This window comes from Sorex fumeus, unplaced genomic scaffold, assembly GCF_029834395.1.
Source record: "Sorex fumeus unplaced genomic scaffold, SorFum_2.1 ptg000043l, whole genome shotgun sequence".
Taxonomy (NCBI): Eukaryota; Metazoa; Chordata; class Mammalia; order Eulipotyphla; family Soricidae; genus Sorex; species Sorex fumeus.
This window is the reverse complement of record NW_026606100.1, coordinates 5,810,543-5,826,952: the sequence shown is the minus strand read 5'-3', so window position 1 is coordinate 5,826,952 and position 16,410 is coordinate 5,810,543. Positions and strand designations below refer to the sequence as shown.

Sequence of the window (16,410 nt, the reverse complement as noted above, 5' to 3'; positions counted from 1 at the left end):
ACTTAAGACCAAATTGTAACTCCCTCTTGATTTAGTCATCCTTGAGTATTCTCATAGCTATGTATGTGATGCCTGTCTTAATAAATTTCTGTCTATTTTTTGTCAGTTTACACTTACAGGGCTCAGTCAATGAACCTAATGTAGAAAGAGGAAGAATAAAAATTTCCTCCTTACATCACCATTGTATTTGGGGTATCTAGCACAGAAAAGTGATTGTTGATTTAAAAAAAAAAACAGAATTTATTGAGGGGTCAGGAACTAGTAAAGCAGTTTGGGCACAAGCCTAGTATATACCAGACCTGGATTTGATTCCTGGCATCACATGTCCCCCGGCCACTGGTGGATGCATCCCTGAAGACCAGCACCACAGGGTCAGAGCAGAATCTTATCTGAGCTCTTGACTGACCTTCCATCCAGTCAGTTGATAATCACCAGTGGAAACCCCATGTCTCCCGAGCCCCATTTGGGATGCCCCTTCTCCATATATATTTAAAATGAAATGAATTAAGCATTTTAATTTTATGTAGTTATCATGTTTTATTTGTTAGGAGACTACCCAACACATAGTTTTTACTATGTAGAATTCACAAAGAAGTGGTTCCTCTCTCTTCCAGACACAGAGACAGGGGCATTCTACCTCACTATCTTCTACATCCAGCTGTTTTACATCAAGTTTGAATAATTGCTAAACATTTACACCATTGCAGGGAATTGCATAATATGTTTCTAAAAGCAACGAGAGAAAAGATGAATTAGTATGTGTTAACCTGAGATCAAATGGACTGTGAAATACCAAATGAGCATCACAGCTTCGGAACCTTCAGTTCGTGTCCCACAGATCTCTCCTGGCCGGCAGCCAGCTCCAGGGCTCGCTCATAGCTCTCCAGGGCCTTCGTGATTTCTCCTCTCTGCTTCTGCGCGAACCCAAGGAGGCACAAGCCTTCCACATCAAATTCATTTTTCTGAAGTTTCTTCAAGACACATTTCTCTAAAGCACTGATACTTTCATCTCTAGAAAAAGATGGTTTCCCTATTTTCACCGCTTTTAAATAATGGATAATTGCATCTACTTCAGATTTCCTCTGAAATTCTTGAAATTTGCCATATCGGTGATGTATCTGTTGCAGGTCTTCTTCTGTGAGTGATTTCAGGTTTGACACTTTTTGGTAGGTGTCCTCAGTTTTGTTGTACTCACCAATTTCTATGTAAATTTCTGCCAGGTTTAGGTAAGCAGTCACAAAAGTGGGCTTGTGTTTCAGAGCAAACTTCAAATGATCTATAGCTATTCTTGCCAGTTTTTCAATGTTTTCTCTATTCTGCCCTCTGGACTGCCAGCGTGTGACCTTTTTATATTGGATGATTTTTGCTTTGTAGCAAATCCCTATCTGGTGATGCACTAAGGCAGAGGAAGGTGTGTCCTTCAAGGCCTTTTTTAAGAGCTGAAGAGCTTTATCCAAAGAGCCCTTTCTGCGGTGGAAGTTGGCTGCGTACCGAAGGATGTAGGTATGCGAGCCCTTACTGGCTAGTGCTTCTTCAATGTACTTTTCTCCTTCATCTTCTCGTCCTAAGTCCTGAAGACACAGTGCTAGGAGAACCTTTAAAGATACATCTTCTGGATTTAATCTGATGGCCTGCTCTAAGGGGTGCAGACTATCTTTCAGCGTGGACAGTTTTCTCTCTACTCTTCTATTGATGCGGTTCAGGCGGTAGGTGACGATTGCATACCCCGCACTGAATTCAGGGTTTTCAGGGTCCACTTCTAAAGCCTTTTCAAAGCAAACCTTGGCTCGTTCATAATTATTTCTTCCACATTTCAGCAAGGCCCATCCTTCCTCACAATCGAGCTCTGGACACTCCATCCTGTATCTGAAGGGACTTGCCAACTTCTTGCATGTCTTCTCTACCTTGTCCAGATAAGTCTGGGCTTCTCCCAGCCTGCCCATGTGGTGGTACAGCCAGGCATAGTTGCCCCAGGTGACCAGACCTCTCACATCTGATTGGTCAGCGAATTCTGGCAGCAGGAAGTCTTCAGCTTCTTTCAAGCTCTCCAGGGCTTCCTGATTCTGGCCTTTCAGGTGTTTCACGTAGGCCAGCAGGCTGTACATTCTCGTATTGCACTGGACATCTAGAAACTCAATCTGATCAAAGACCCTGTTTTCTAAATCAGTCATTTCAGTGTCATCAATTTGCAAGCCCCATGTAAAGTGGCACCTCAGCTGAAGTAGGCACTCTTTGATGAGATTCTCATTGGATCTGTCACTGTAAACAAGAATTAGAATTTTTTAAAAAATTTTTTAATTAATCACCATGAGATACAGTTACAGACTTACAAACTTTAGTGATTACGTTTCAATCATACAATGATCTAGTACTCATCCCTCCACCAGTGCCCATTCTCCACCACCAACGTTCCCAGTATCCCTCCTGCCACCCCACCCCATCCCTGACCTTGCCTCTGTGGCAGACACATTCCCTATTACTCTTTTTGCTCCTTTGGGGTGTTATGCAATACGTGGTTTGCAATACAGGTAGTAAGTGGCCATCATGTTGGGTCCATAGTCTACTTTCAGCATGCATCTCTCATCCGGAGCGGGCCCTCCAAGCATCATTCATTTAGTGGTCCCTTCTCTATCCCAGCTTTTCCGCCAGCATGTTAGGGCGGCTTCCAAGCCGTGGAGGGATCCACCTGGCCCTTATCTCTATTGTCCTTGGGTGTTAGTCTCCCATTCTGTTACTTTATATTCCACAAATGAGTGCAGTCATTCTATGTCTGTCCCTCTCTCTATGAGTCAGAGAAAGAATTAGTATTTTCAAAAGAGAGCTCAGTCCAATGAGCTGGAAGTATCACTATGAATAATCCAGCATCATCTTCCCAGTGTCTCTGCCACAGCTGTACCATATCTCTAATGAAACAGAAGCTGTAAAGCAGACTAGGAAATGCTCCCTTTGAAAATCTAGGGAGGGAGGAAATGCACAAAAGCGAGGGACAGAGAGGATTCTGAATCCTACTACTGCCTCTGAGAATATAGCTGGCAGGCAAAAAGCTTTCCTATTTGCTTTAAAATCTCCACCTGTAAAAAACACGTCACTCTCCCAAGCTGTCCTCCCAGACCTCAGAGGAGTCCTCCTTGGCTGGATTCAGTCTGTTTTTCTGTCCATGACTGATTGGTAGCACACTACCAAGGTGAAGGACTCTCTAACCTTCCTACTCACCACTCAACCGTGGCCCAGAAATATTACCAATGAAGCGTGTGTGTGTGTGTGTGTGTGTGTGTGTGTGTGTGTGTGTGCACGAGTGTGTGTTGAAAGGATGAGAGTGGGGCTGAATAAAATGAATATTGTTTAGAAGAATGCCCATGAAAACAGCCATCACCCCCAGATATGATTGACCCAAAGGCTCAATGTCTGGATGCCAATGACCAGACATTGATGTGAGAATATCACCTACTCAGGGAAGATCACTCACTCAGAGTGACAGACATGACTTGAAGGAAGCTGCTAGATTATTTGAGTATGAGTTGTTGAAGTTTCACTCTTTCTGCAAACGTCAGTGATCTGATACAGCATCAGCAACTGTAACCAGCATGTGAGGTGCTGGATGCCATAATGAAAGAGGAGGGACTCTCTCACCCTGTACACGTGGGTCAACATACTAGTGTGTGCACTTCGACAAACTCATGGCTATATGTCAAATATACCTATGAAGATAAAATTTAAAATAGCTAGCTGCCACATTTCCTTTTATATAGGTTAGGTACAGGACTACACTGGATTTTTATTATGCATTTATTACATGTTAATTGGCTTGCTTACATATATCATATGTAATTGGCATACTGATGACAGTATTAACATTTAACTTAATATTAAAATCATCTGAAGATAATTCTATTTTGTGGTTGTTGGGCCACACTCAGTGATACTCAGGGCTTACTCTTGCTCTGCACTGTCATCACTGTTGTCATTGCAATGACTAGTGGTTACATACTCGATTGCAGTGTGCTGGAGATGGAAGCTTGTGTCACTGGCGCTCCAGGGGCAGTGCCACTGGGCAAAGTGGGAGGTTTTAGGAATGGAATTTCTGAATCCAGAAGTTTTTGTTTGTTTTTTTACTTCTCCTTCCTTCCTCCCATGCTTCCTTCCTTTCCCACATGCAGCTGTGCTCAGGGATCAATCCTGGTGAGGCTCAGGAGACCATCTGGGGTTCCAGACATAAAATTGGAATGACCCCATGCAGGCAGGTGCCCTACACACTGTACTATCTATCCAGTCCATCTTTTTATTCTAATATTCCCATTGGTAGAGTACAAGTCTCCTTTTTATGACTCATGTGGATATCTCTGACCATGAGAAAATATTCTAATATTTTCATTTACCCTTGACTGTAAAGATTTTTTGTGCCTATAAAATACAGCCTAGTATGGTGCACCTAACCAATTATCCCTTATCAGGGAAGCATCGGTGAACTAGATACTGGGTCAGCTGAGACTTGGATTGAATGAGAATCATGTTTCTCGGTGAGCTAGCAACAGACTGAAAGCATTAGCCCCAGGGAGGAGCTAGGAAGAATGTATTGAGACTAACTTGGTATAGTATGTTACAATTACCCATTGAGAACTTTGGGAAGAGAACTTTGGGAAATTAACATTATTCTTAGCCATATGCACAAACCACACATATCACAACAATCTGGGCTAAAACTTTTTTATTTCTTACAGTAATTTTATCAAGAAAACATATTCAGATACATGATGAGCCAAGAGTAAAACATAAGGAATATCTTAGGGTTAGTAGAAAACTAGTCTTCCTGCGACTTCCAATGACTAGATAGCAATGGCACGACAGGTGTATGAGTCTGTTGGTGTAAGTCTATTGTCAGACCAGTTATGAATCTGTGAAGGAAGAGGAGAAATGGGGGTATCTGGTAAAATGAGAACTAATAAACATCTTACAGACTTGGAACACTGATTCTACTAGAATATGTGGAAAATAATAACGTTTCTACTACTTATATATCATAATAATGTTTCTACTACTTATATATCATACTTATATATCATCTTGAGATATAGATGTGACTGGGATAGAATGGGAGAGACAGGGAAGACAGGAAGAGAGGAAAGCAACTATCTAAAAATAAACCTAATGGCAATAAGCAAGACCACCTGATCATTGTACTCTGCCTTTCCATTCCCCAGGATCACCACTATCATCAGGCTCTCGATATTTTGTTCAGGGAGTGACTCATTCCTTCTTCAAGGGAGTCAGCTCAGGGACAGGGAAGTGGTTCATTTCCTCACTGTCTTTTTAAAGCTCAGGTGCTGGCAGGAAAAAGTGGCTTATGCCAGAAGGGCTATTCCTCAACAAGCGGCCCAGTTCCTTCTCAAAGCATTCAGCTGCTTGCAGCAGTTCTCCGTTCATTTTATGAATCAATCCTTGCTGATACCAATAATTGGGTGCGTTCGGGGGAATCTGATTTTCAGATGTGTTCTCTTGTTGGCCATTTACCTTTTGCTTCTCAGCTGATGTTTGGCTTACGGGCAAACCCTCTAAATCACATTGGACTGTAGTGCCTGCTGTCTGTCCCAGAGAGTCACGATCATGTTGAGAGTGCTGTCTCTCCCTGGCAGGCAGCTCTTTACTGGATGCTATCTGATCATATTCCTCTATTTCCAGGAGTTCAGTGAGCTCCGAGTACTCATAGAGAGGACTCAGGCCCTTCTCAATGGCTTTATTCAAATACTCCTTCGCATGTTTTCTTAGCTCATCCATCTTCTCCCTCTTCATGTCAGCATCAGATTCCTCATTCTGAACTTGCTTGACTTTGGCCCAATAGCAGCATGCAATCTGGTGATAGAGGTAGCAGTTGTTTGGTGTGGATTCCAACATCCTTTGAACGAGTTCAATAGCTTTGTCTAGATCACCTTTATTCTTGTAAAATTTGACTGCAATGCGAAGAACATCATTTTGGTGAGGAGCTTTCTCCACAGCCTCCTTGACCATCCTCTCTCCTTTAGCTTCCTCATTCATTTTCTGCAGTTTCAGGGCCTGAAGAACTCTAATGTACTGATTGTCAGGATTCAGCTCAATGGCCTTCTTTAGAACACTGTCGGATATTTGCTTCCGTGGCTTTCCATCCAGATAGTACTTGGCAATTGCCAGTCCAGAGGAGAATTCTGGGTTATTAGGTTTCTTTTCCAAAGCCTTCTCAAAACAAACCCTGGCTCTTTCATTTTGCCTTTCTCCACAGTTAAGCCATGTCCACCCTTCCTCACTGTCCAGCTCAGGACAATCAAGACTGAGAGGATTTGAAAACTTCTCACATGCCTGTTTCACCTTGTCAACATAAGCCTGCGCCTCTGGGAGTCTGCCCAGGTGATAGTAGACCCAGGCATAGTTTCCCCAGGTCACCAGGTTCCTGACTTCTGCCTGGTCAGAGTGCTCTTGCTGGATTGACTCTTCAGCTTGCTGTAAGCACTCCAGGGCCTCCTCGTTCCGACCATCTAAGTGTTTTATGTAGGCCAACAAGTTGTACATTGTGCCTTTGAACTCAGGGTTTAAAGATTCAATCTGCTCACACACTCTCTCTTCCAGATCCTCTGGGATATCTTTTTCCTTAAATAAGTTCCATGTGAAATGACATTTCAGCTGAGGAAGGATTTGCTCTAGAGAATTGTTGGCCTCACTGTGAAGAAAATAAACATGGTCACTGTGATGCATGCCTGTCAAGCACTGCGGCCTGCAGTGCAATTTCAGGTTAATTTGGTGTCAGCTCAGCTGTGCTATAGGACGCCCAGCTATCTGGTCAAGCAGTTGTTCTGGGAAAATCTTGAGGGTTTTCCTAGAAGGGATTAGCATTTTCATGCATAGACTGAATAGCAAGTTGCTCTTCCCAAAGCACATGGGCATGAGCCTGTCAATGGAGGGTCTGAGGAGAACAAAAGGAGGATAAAGAATGGCACTGCTCTCTGTACGTGGCTGCTGGCACTGGGATGTTGGTCCTCTCTGCTCTCAGGCTGGGATTTACACCATTAGCACTCCTGGCTCTCAGGCCTTCGGAGTTGAAGTGGAAGCACATCACTGACTTTTTGGGTACTTGGGCCTATGTTTCTATTTTCTATGAGATCTCTTCCTCTCAAGGGAACACACTTCCTGTGTTTCTTACTGAAAGTGGAGTATTTCTTTGACACTCCCATATTTACCTGTTGGTTATTAACTCTAAGTGTTTTAGGCTTCATCAGTGAATTGCCCCTTTTCCTCCTCACAGAGAAGCTTACCATGCTCTTGTGAGCATCCCTAATCCCCTTCCCTTTGTGTTTTACCTCTCATCGTCACAATTCCCCAAGTCAATCTTGGTTATTCATAAGTCAAAACTTTCTGGTAATTCTGGACTTTGTATTTGATGAACAACAGGAGGACAGTGACGGTGACAGTATTTGTAGTGAATTACTTTCTTTTTTATTACCCCATTACCTTTTCATATTTTACTATAGAGCAAGACCACTAATGCAGTTCCTAATATTTGGGAGTTGAGTGACTGAAATATATCTACTCCTGGGCATCTGTCATAATTACTTGACTCAGGCATCAGTTATTGTAATTCCCAATACCCCAAAAGGGAGGTGCCACCGTGGAACTGGGATGGACCTGGGGTGAGTGTTTAAGCTACCTCGGTATAAAAATGGGACAGTCTAGAAAGCATAAATGCATGATCTTCATACAAGCTGTTATGACTTAAGATACGGGACCCCTATGGAGAAAGATAAGCTGAACCAGTCTGAGAACTTAATCTAGGAATTACGGCAAAAGACTTGCTTGCCCTCAGAGCCCAGATAACTAAATTTTGGGATCTTTATCTCTTACTTGTTTATCCAAACAACTGTAAGTATTGATAAGAAGTAAACCTAATTGTTTAACATATACAACTAGAGGGAAAGAGAAAAGCAATATAGATGTCCCTGGAAGACAGTGTCTCCTTGAGTTAATCTCCCCAAGAGAATTGCCTCTGCCAAAATGTTTTATCTCTGTATATTCTCAATAACACCTACATTTAAATATATACTTCAAACCCATTCAGATGTTCTATAAATAGGCTAACGTCTCTGCATTAGAACGGTCATTTTTCTGCATTCGTGGACACACGACATCTCATACCTCACACCATTCATATTCCATGAGTAGTGCACCACATTTGATGGGGTTTAAAGTAGATGGCAACCAATCTTAGAGGGAAAATATATAGATACATATACATATATACATATATGCACATATATACATATATATAAGCACAGAAGGCTCAACCTTTAACAACACATTAGTGATCTCTTGTAGAAGGACTTAATGGCCCCTGGGTGAAATATAACAATCTTCACACACTTTCCTCTGTAGAAACTTTCTTGGACCATTTTTAGTGGTTTTTCGTAATAAACAATTTCAGTTCTGCTTTAGGGCAGGGCTTGGGGTTTGGGATGGAAACATTAGAAATATGGTGGTGGGAAGGTGAAATGGTGGTGGGATTGGTGCTAAAATATTAAATGTCATTTAAAAACTTGTGACAATACCCAAGAATGGCCGAGATTAGTACCAGGAATTTTACTCCATGACTTGGAGGCCAACCACACATACTAGGAGAAAAGGGAGCTCAGATAAAGAGGGGAACACCAAATAAAGGTGTTGGGAGGATCCTCCCAGGATGGGAGAAGCATGCTGAAAGTAGACTATAGACCAAACATGATTGCCACTCAATGTTTCTTTTGCAAAACCACAACACCCAAAAGGAGAAAGAGAACAGAGGGGAATGCCCTGCCACAGAGACAGGGTGGGATGGGGGGGATGGGGGGTGGGGGGTGGGAGGGATACTGGGATCCGTGGGTGGTGGGAATTGGGCACTGGTGGAGGGATGGGTATTTGATCATTGTATAATTGAAACCCAAGCACAAAAATGTGTAAGTCTGCAACTGAACCTCATGATGTCTCACTATTAAAAATTTTTTAATTAAAAAAAATTTAAAACACTTGTGAAAATAAATTTAAATTTAAAAAAATAAATAAATGGATCATTTTCATCATCAGTCTGTGGTCCCGCATCTCTTTGTTCCTCTGCTGGGGAGTCTGGGGAGGAGGAGGAGGCAGCTCTCATTCACCAAACATATGCATCAAAATATTGGGAGAAAACAATGCCAGAAATCACTAAGCCCACCATTGTCTGCAATTCTTGATTCACAGAGTAGTACAACTTCAGGAAAAATAATAAACAAAAGGGGTTCCATGTAATTGGCAATATAATCATGCAAGAGAAAATTCATCCCAAATGACAGCATTTGTCTGGTATGTTTTGCTTGCCCAAGACCTGAGTTTGACTCCTGACACCAAATAATCATCAATATCATCTATCCATGTCACTATTTTCTATTGAAAAAAAAAAAAGACTGAAAGAAGGAAAACTTTGATGACGCTACCTCTTTAGTTTTGTAGGACCAGGAGTGGAAATGAGGTTGGTGGGGGCAAAACTTTGAAGTAAATCAGAAGGATCTTACCAAACTAAATTTTAATTATTAGGCTTTTTGTTTTTATTTATTGATTTTTTTCTTTTTTGCCACTCCTTGCAGTCCTAGGGCTTACTCCTGACTGCACTCAGAGATCACTCCCGGCGGGCTCAGGGGACCATATGAGATGCCAGGATCAAATCCAGGTCAGCCACATGCAAGGCAAGTACCATACCTGCTGTACTATCTCTACAGTCCCCAACTTTAAGTACTTGTTGATAAAGATTCTCTCCTCCAAGATGAAAAGCATTCCATCACAGGCATATAGAAGCTTGGGGGATTTCTATTATTTTTTTAAAAATTAAGGCAGGACAAACTGAAGAGCTCACCAACATTGCTCAGTAGTAAATCGGCGCTCAGTATGCAAACATTGGGAGTACTCTGTCCTTACCAACACTTTACCAGTGCAAGACCTGCTCAAGCTAAGATACTTAGAGCAGCTGGCCAGTTTATCGGGAAAGATAGCCAACCACGCATGTGACTTCATGATTCTAACGCTTGTTCCAACATGGAATTTAGATCAGTTTGATTCCTCCGTGATTCTTCCGCCCCTCTCGGAGAGTGTGGCAAGCTACCGAGAGTATCTCGCCCGCATGGCAAAGCCTGGCAAGCTACCCATGAAGCATTCGATATGCCAAACACAGTAACAACAAGTCTCACAATGGAGACGTTACTGGGCCTGCTCGAGCAATCAATGAACAACGGGAGGACAGTGGACAGTTGACCTTTTCTAAATGATCTTTCCTAACCTTTCTAGAAAACAAGATTTCAAGGAAAGAGCAGTAGGCTTTACATATGGTCGTTGGTCAAGATAGACCATATGTCAGGCCACAAAATAAGTCTTAAAGATTTAAGGAGAGGTGCATATACTGCCCGAGACCATGTGCTGCTTGCACCCATGTGGCCAAGCACATGTGGTGCCTGAGCACATGTGTCACCTGCATCTCCCCTCTGAGATGTGTACTGGGACTCTCTTCACCTTTGGAGAAGCCGACATTCTTCCTTGAGCACATTACTTTCTCTCTTGTTCTCCCTCCTTCCCCTTCCTAAAAGCCTCCAAATAAAGTCTGTTTTCTCGCCCACACGGCAGAGCCTGGCAAGCTCCCCGTGACGTATTCGATATGCCAAACACAGTAACAACTAAGTCTCCAATGGAGACGTTACTGGGCCCGCTCGAGCAAATCGATGATCAACGGGAGAGCCTTTACTTTACTTACTACTTTACTTCACTTAAAGAAAAATGAGGCTGCAGTGAGAGTACAGAGGGGAGGGTGTTTGCTCTGCATATTGTGAACCAGGATTTGATCCCCAGCCTCTTATATCCCCCCACATCCCAAGCACCGCCAGAAGCAATTTCTGAGCACATAGCCAGGAGTAACCCCTGAGCATAGCTGACTGTGACCCAAAAAAAGATATTTAAAAATGAAGAAAATTTTAAGATTGGAATCATATCAAACATGTTTTCCAACCACCAAGTGTGAAATTAGAAATAACTTTCAAAGGAAGAAGTCAAGCTCTCACTGTTTGCAGATGACATGATAGTATACCTAGAGAACCCTAAACCTCTAGAAAAAAAATCCTAAAAACAATAGATTTGTATAGTAGAGTGGCAGGTTACAAAAATCAATAACCAAAAGTCCATAGCTTTCTTATATACAAATAAAGACAAGAAAGTGATATTAAAATAATAATCCCATTCACAATCATGCCTCAGAAAATCAAGTATCTTGAAATCAGCTTAACTAAGGAGGTAAAGGACCTGTACAAAAAAACCTACAAAATGCTACTTCATGGAATAAAAGAAGACATAAGGAAATGGATACATATCCCCTGCTCATGAATTGGAAGAATTAACATTGTCAAAATGGCAATACTCCCCAAAGCATTATACAGATTGAGTGCAGTCCCTATAAGGATACCCATGACATTTTTCAAAGAAGTAGACAAAACACTCCTGAAATTTATATGGAACAATAAACCCCCATGAGTAACTAAAGCAATACTTGGGAAAAAGAAGATGAGAGGCATCACCTTTCCCAACGTCAAACTGTACAAACCACAAAGCAGTGGTAATTAAAACAGTATGGTATTGGAATTAAAACAGGCCTGCAGACCAATGGAATAGGGTTCACACACACCGTCAAATATATGATCATCTAATCTTTAATAAAGGAGCAAGAAATGTGAAATGGAGCAAGCAAAGACTCTTTTTTTTGTTTTGTTTTGTCTTTTGGGTCACACCCATTGATACACAGGGATTACTCCTGGCTCATGCACTCAGGAATTACTCCTGGCGGTGCTCAAGGGACCATATGGGATGCTGGGAATTGAACTCAGGTTGGCCACGTGCAAGGTAAATGTCCTACCTGCTGTGTTATTGCTCCAGCCCCAAGCAAAGACTCTTTAACAAGTGGTGCTGGCAAAATTGAACATGCAAAAAAAAAAAAAAAAAGGACTGAGACCTCTATCTAACACCGTGCACAAGTCAGATCAAAACTGACCAAGCAAGTGGAAGCAAAGATAAACAAATGGACCTACATTAAACTAAAAGGCTTCTGCACCTCAAAAGAAACAATGATACAAAAACAGCTTTTGGAATGGGAAAGTTTATTCGCCCAAAACCCTTCTGAGAAGGGGTTAATATCAAAGATATACAAGGCACTGGTTGAACTTCACAAGAAAAAAAGAAAAAAACAAACATTCAACCCCATCCAAAAAAAAACAATTGGAAGAAGAAATGAATAGAAGCTTTCTCAAAGAAGAGATTCGAATGGTGAAAAGGCACATGAAAAAATGCTCTTAATCGCTAATCATCAGGGAGATGCAAATCAAAATGACAATGAGACATCAACTCACAACACAGACTGAAACACATCCAAAAGAATAAGAACAACCAGTGTAGACGTGGATGTGGGGAGAAAGGTACTCTCCTTCATTGTTGGTGGGAATGCCTACTGGTCCAGCCTTTTTGGAAAACAGTATGGATATTCCTCAAAAAATTAAAAATTGAGTCCTCATTTGACCCAGCAATACCACTTCAGGGAATATATCCTGGAGACCCCAAAACAGTAAGGCTCCAAAACACTAAGTACATATGGCTGACCCAGGTTCGATCCCTGGCATCCCAGATGGTCCCCTGAGCACCTCCAGGAGTGATTTCTGAATGCAGAGCCAGGAGTAACCCCTAAGCATCACCAGGTATGGCCAAAACCAAAAAATAAATAAATAAATATAAAATTCTAGGGATTGGAGTGATAGCACAGCGGTTAGGGCATTCCTGAGTGCATGAGCCAGGAATAACCTTTGTGCATCACCAGGCGTGACCTAAAAAGCAAAAAATTAATATATTATTTAATTTTAAAAAATCTAAAGGAAAGAGGTGTGTGTGTGTGTGTGTGTGAAAGCGAGAGAGAGACAGACAGAGACAGAGACAGACAGAGACAGAGAGACAGAGACAGAGATAGAGATAGAGAACAGAGAGAGAGATCAGGGGTTGAAGTATATGAAATATACTTCATATGCAAGGTAAAGTATATGCAAGGCACATACTTTACCATGAGGCACAGTCCAGCCCTATGTTGTACATTTGCACTTGGCAATTCTATCTTGAAGCAACATACATTTTTAAAAGGGAATTATCTGGAGCTAGGGAGCTAACTGAAAGGGCTAGAGCACATGCTTTGCCTATGAGAATATTGGGTCATTGATTCTAGTAACTCACAATCCACCCATCACCCACCCCCAGTACCACCAGGAGGGGCCCCAGCACCCCAGTATGAGAGTAACCTCCACAGTAAGCTAGAGTGCCTCCTCTTAGCAATGCTTGTCCATTTTTCTTCTGTATAATTTCTCTGTCTGACCTTTAAGCGAGTATTTTGCTCTTCAGAGCCCAATGTTGTTCATCATGAAAATAAGCTAATAAGCAACAGTTCTTCCTAGGGCTGTTGGGAAGCAGGTGAGATGATGTTTGTAAAGTGCTTACCCGAAGGCTTGCCAGCTACCAATCCCAGAGGTGCTGCATGATCCATGGTATATTTGTGTTAGAATTCTAGGTGAATCTGAAGTATATGAAAGGGTTGACAGAGCTTCCCTTGATGGCCGGGTGAAGGGTCTGTCAGCAAACAAGGGCCGTGTGTTCCCCAGGTGGTTTTCCCCTGGACAATTTTTGCACAGCTGGGGAAGAACAGACTGAACTGCCCTGTCCCTGCAGCTCTGGAAACAAGTACCTTTCATCAGCCCAGTCCAGAAAGCCTTTCTTAGTCCCTCCAGACAGTGGCTCTGGATACTCAGGCACAAGTACTGTAAACCCGCTGACCAGACTGACCGCCATAGCCTGGAAAAGCTTCCTATCCTCTCAAGGACAGGAAAGTCTTTGAAGAGTCATTTTCATAACCAAGGACCCAGCTCTGTAGTAGAGCACATAACACATAACTTACATGTCTAAGGCTCTGGGTTCCATCCCCACAAGGAAACCTGACCAAAAAGAACTAAGAGCTATACTCAAATTAAAACAGGTGAATTTCTCTAAACTTGAGCTGTTGAGAATGTAAAGAATGTTTAATTCGTTCTTCCCCTAAAAGCCTAATAGATAAGGAAGACAAACTGTAGGCAGAACTCTACTGAGAAACCTTTTTCCTGATACACCTGAACATCACAGATACATGACAGATACATCTGAGCATAATGGGTATCTCTGGGCCTTGGTCCACAATAGAATTTACTGACCGCCTTATGTCCACCAATCCCTATATAAGCTCCTTTTTTGTCAGAAGTTTCCAAACCTATTTGGCCTACTGCCCCCTTTTCAGAAAAAGAAAAATTAATCACTTAGCATCCACTGGAAAGCTTTCTTTAAGAAAACACACCAAAAGTGACCTCCAATGGCATCTGGATCATTTCTACACCTCCCCTGGGAAACAGCATCTCTGACTTTGGGAGAGGGTACTGGAGGACTTGAGTCCAACATCCCTCAACCTTCTGGCTTGGGCTTGTAGCTAATAAAGTACCTTCACTACTTTCATTCTGATGTATGCAGGTAGACAGGGAAGGCCCCCTCCCAAGGCAATGGCAAAAGCCAGCCCTGCAGAAAACAGAAAAAACAGGAACTAAGACCTGAGAAAACCCTCACACTCACAGACCCACAGAAGCTCCTGCAGAGACAAAAGGCCAAAAAAGGAATTTCGAAGATCATCACCATTCCCAACCCCGCTCCTTAGCAACAGACTTTGACCTAGGTAGAAGTCCACGTGGGGACAGGTTGGAGAAACCCTATAAAGGCCACCTTGAGCAAAGGACGCGCACGCGTATGTTGCTGGGGCCCATTTGCTGCTTGTGCCCATTTGGCCGAGCACATGTGTTGCCCTCATCTCCCCTCTTGAGATGTCGACTTTCATGCTTTCCTGTCTAATACTGGGTTATGTGTAGGGGCTCTCTTCGCCCCTGGACAAGCCCATGTTTTCTCTTGAGCATGTTACACACTCACTCTCTCTCTCTCTCTCTCTCTCTCAATAAAATCTCTTTTGCTTCACCGCTTGTTTACTCCTGAAATTCCTTTCTGCGATCGAGACAAGAACCCAGTAACCCTGGATCCCGGGTGACAGAGACGGATTGGGAGAAAGTGACCATTTTTCTCCTCCCCACTCCACATGAGCCACCCGTGGGGTTCACCAACGTCAGTAGGGATCTACCAACATCAATTTGGTCTTTAGGTTGATTGGTCCTTGGAGCAGCAATGGAGCTGGAGCCAGATCTTTGCTGGTTCCAGTTGCAATGATAACAAAAGTTATTTCCTTGCATATAATAATTTGGAGCCTCTCATCCCACCTCCCAGTTACTAGCTTCACCCAGTGAAAAGTTTTAAGATGCCTAGAGAGCCTGACTGTCCATCATAGTTACCACAAAATAAAATTTTCAAGTAGATAAAGACACATTTATAAAGTCCTATAAGCAAAAAGGTAACTGCAAGAGCTAGCCTGCACCCAAAAAAACTCAGTTCACAACCTTCATTCAAGTGTAAGACTGCTTTGGCATTCTTATTCCAACCCACCTCATGATTGCACTCTGCTTCCCTGCTGCTTGGAAAAACTGGAGTCCAGGGGTTGTTCTTCAGAAATCCTCCTCTAAGTTGCTGCTTTAATGCTGAAAGAGCAATTTAAAGGGTTGGGAACATCAGCTGACACTTTGCTCTTGTTTAAGTGGTTGCCTTTGAGAAAGTGAAAGATACTTTTTCAAAGCGCCTTTGAGGAAATGGAAACTGAAACTGACTGAAAATCAAGAGGAAAAAGAAATTAAATCTGAAATCTGTGGTCATTCAGTCCAAGTTCATTGTGTTCACTTTTTAAAAACCAAACAAAACCCCTGCTCTTTTTTTGGAAACGAGAGCTATTGAAATGAGAAGACTAAATAAAAGAAAGAGAAACAACCTCCCCACCCCCGACAGCTGCAGTTGGAATGAATATGCAGTTCTCAATTGACAAAATTCTACCCCTGATTTTGAAAGTAACTAAGCGTTAGTCACTGACAGGTAAAGTTCACTCTTAACATCCTGCTAAACAAGAATATACCTATTTTGAATCCAGGTTATTGATGTAGGCAGGATAGGGAAGGCCCCACTCCCTAAGCAGTGGCAACAGCCAACCTTGCAGAAAACAGGAAAAGCAGTAAAAAACAGGAACTAAGGCCTGAGAAGACCCTCACCTGGAGCCAGGAACAGACCTTGAGAAGCTCCTGTGGAAATAAAAGGCCAGGAAAGGAATTTCAAAGAAGACCACACCCAATCCCCCTGGTTACCTCCCTAGCAACAGGCTTTGACCTAGGTAGAAGACCCACTTGGGGACAAGTTGGAGAAACTCTCTAAAGGCCA

The 16,410-nt window shown here is 42.5% G+C and overlaps 2 protein-coding genes across 2 annotated transcripts; both read right to left on the bottom strand.

The window, feature by feature from the left end:
* Nucleotides 1–524: 524 nt before the first annotated feature.
* Nucleotides 525–15,713, bottom strand: LOC130029723 (interferon-induced protein with tetratricopeptide repeats 1-like). Its single transcript, XM_056120746.1, has 2 exons — nt 15,595–15,713; nt 525–2,259 (listed from the first exon to the last, which is right to left on the bottom strand). Exons 1-2 carry the CDS (start codon nt 15,597–15,599, stop codon nt 804–806), a joined length of 1,461 nt encoding a protein of 486 aa, XP_055976721.1. The 5' UTR covers nt 15,600–15,713; the 3' UTR covers nt 525–803.
* Nucleotides 4,691–15,715, bottom strand: LOC130029724 (interferon-induced protein with tetratricopeptide repeats 3-like). Its single transcript, XM_056120747.1, has 2 exons — nt 15,595–15,715; nt 4,691–6,685 (listed from the first exon to the last, which is right to left on the bottom strand). Exons 1-2 carry the CDS (start codon nt 15,597–15,599, stop codon nt 5,308–5,310), a joined length of 1,383 nt encoding a protein of 460 aa, XP_055976722.1. The 5' UTR covers nt 15,600–15,715; the 3' UTR covers nt 4,691–5,307.
* Nucleotides 15,716–16,410: the final 695 nt, after the last annotated feature.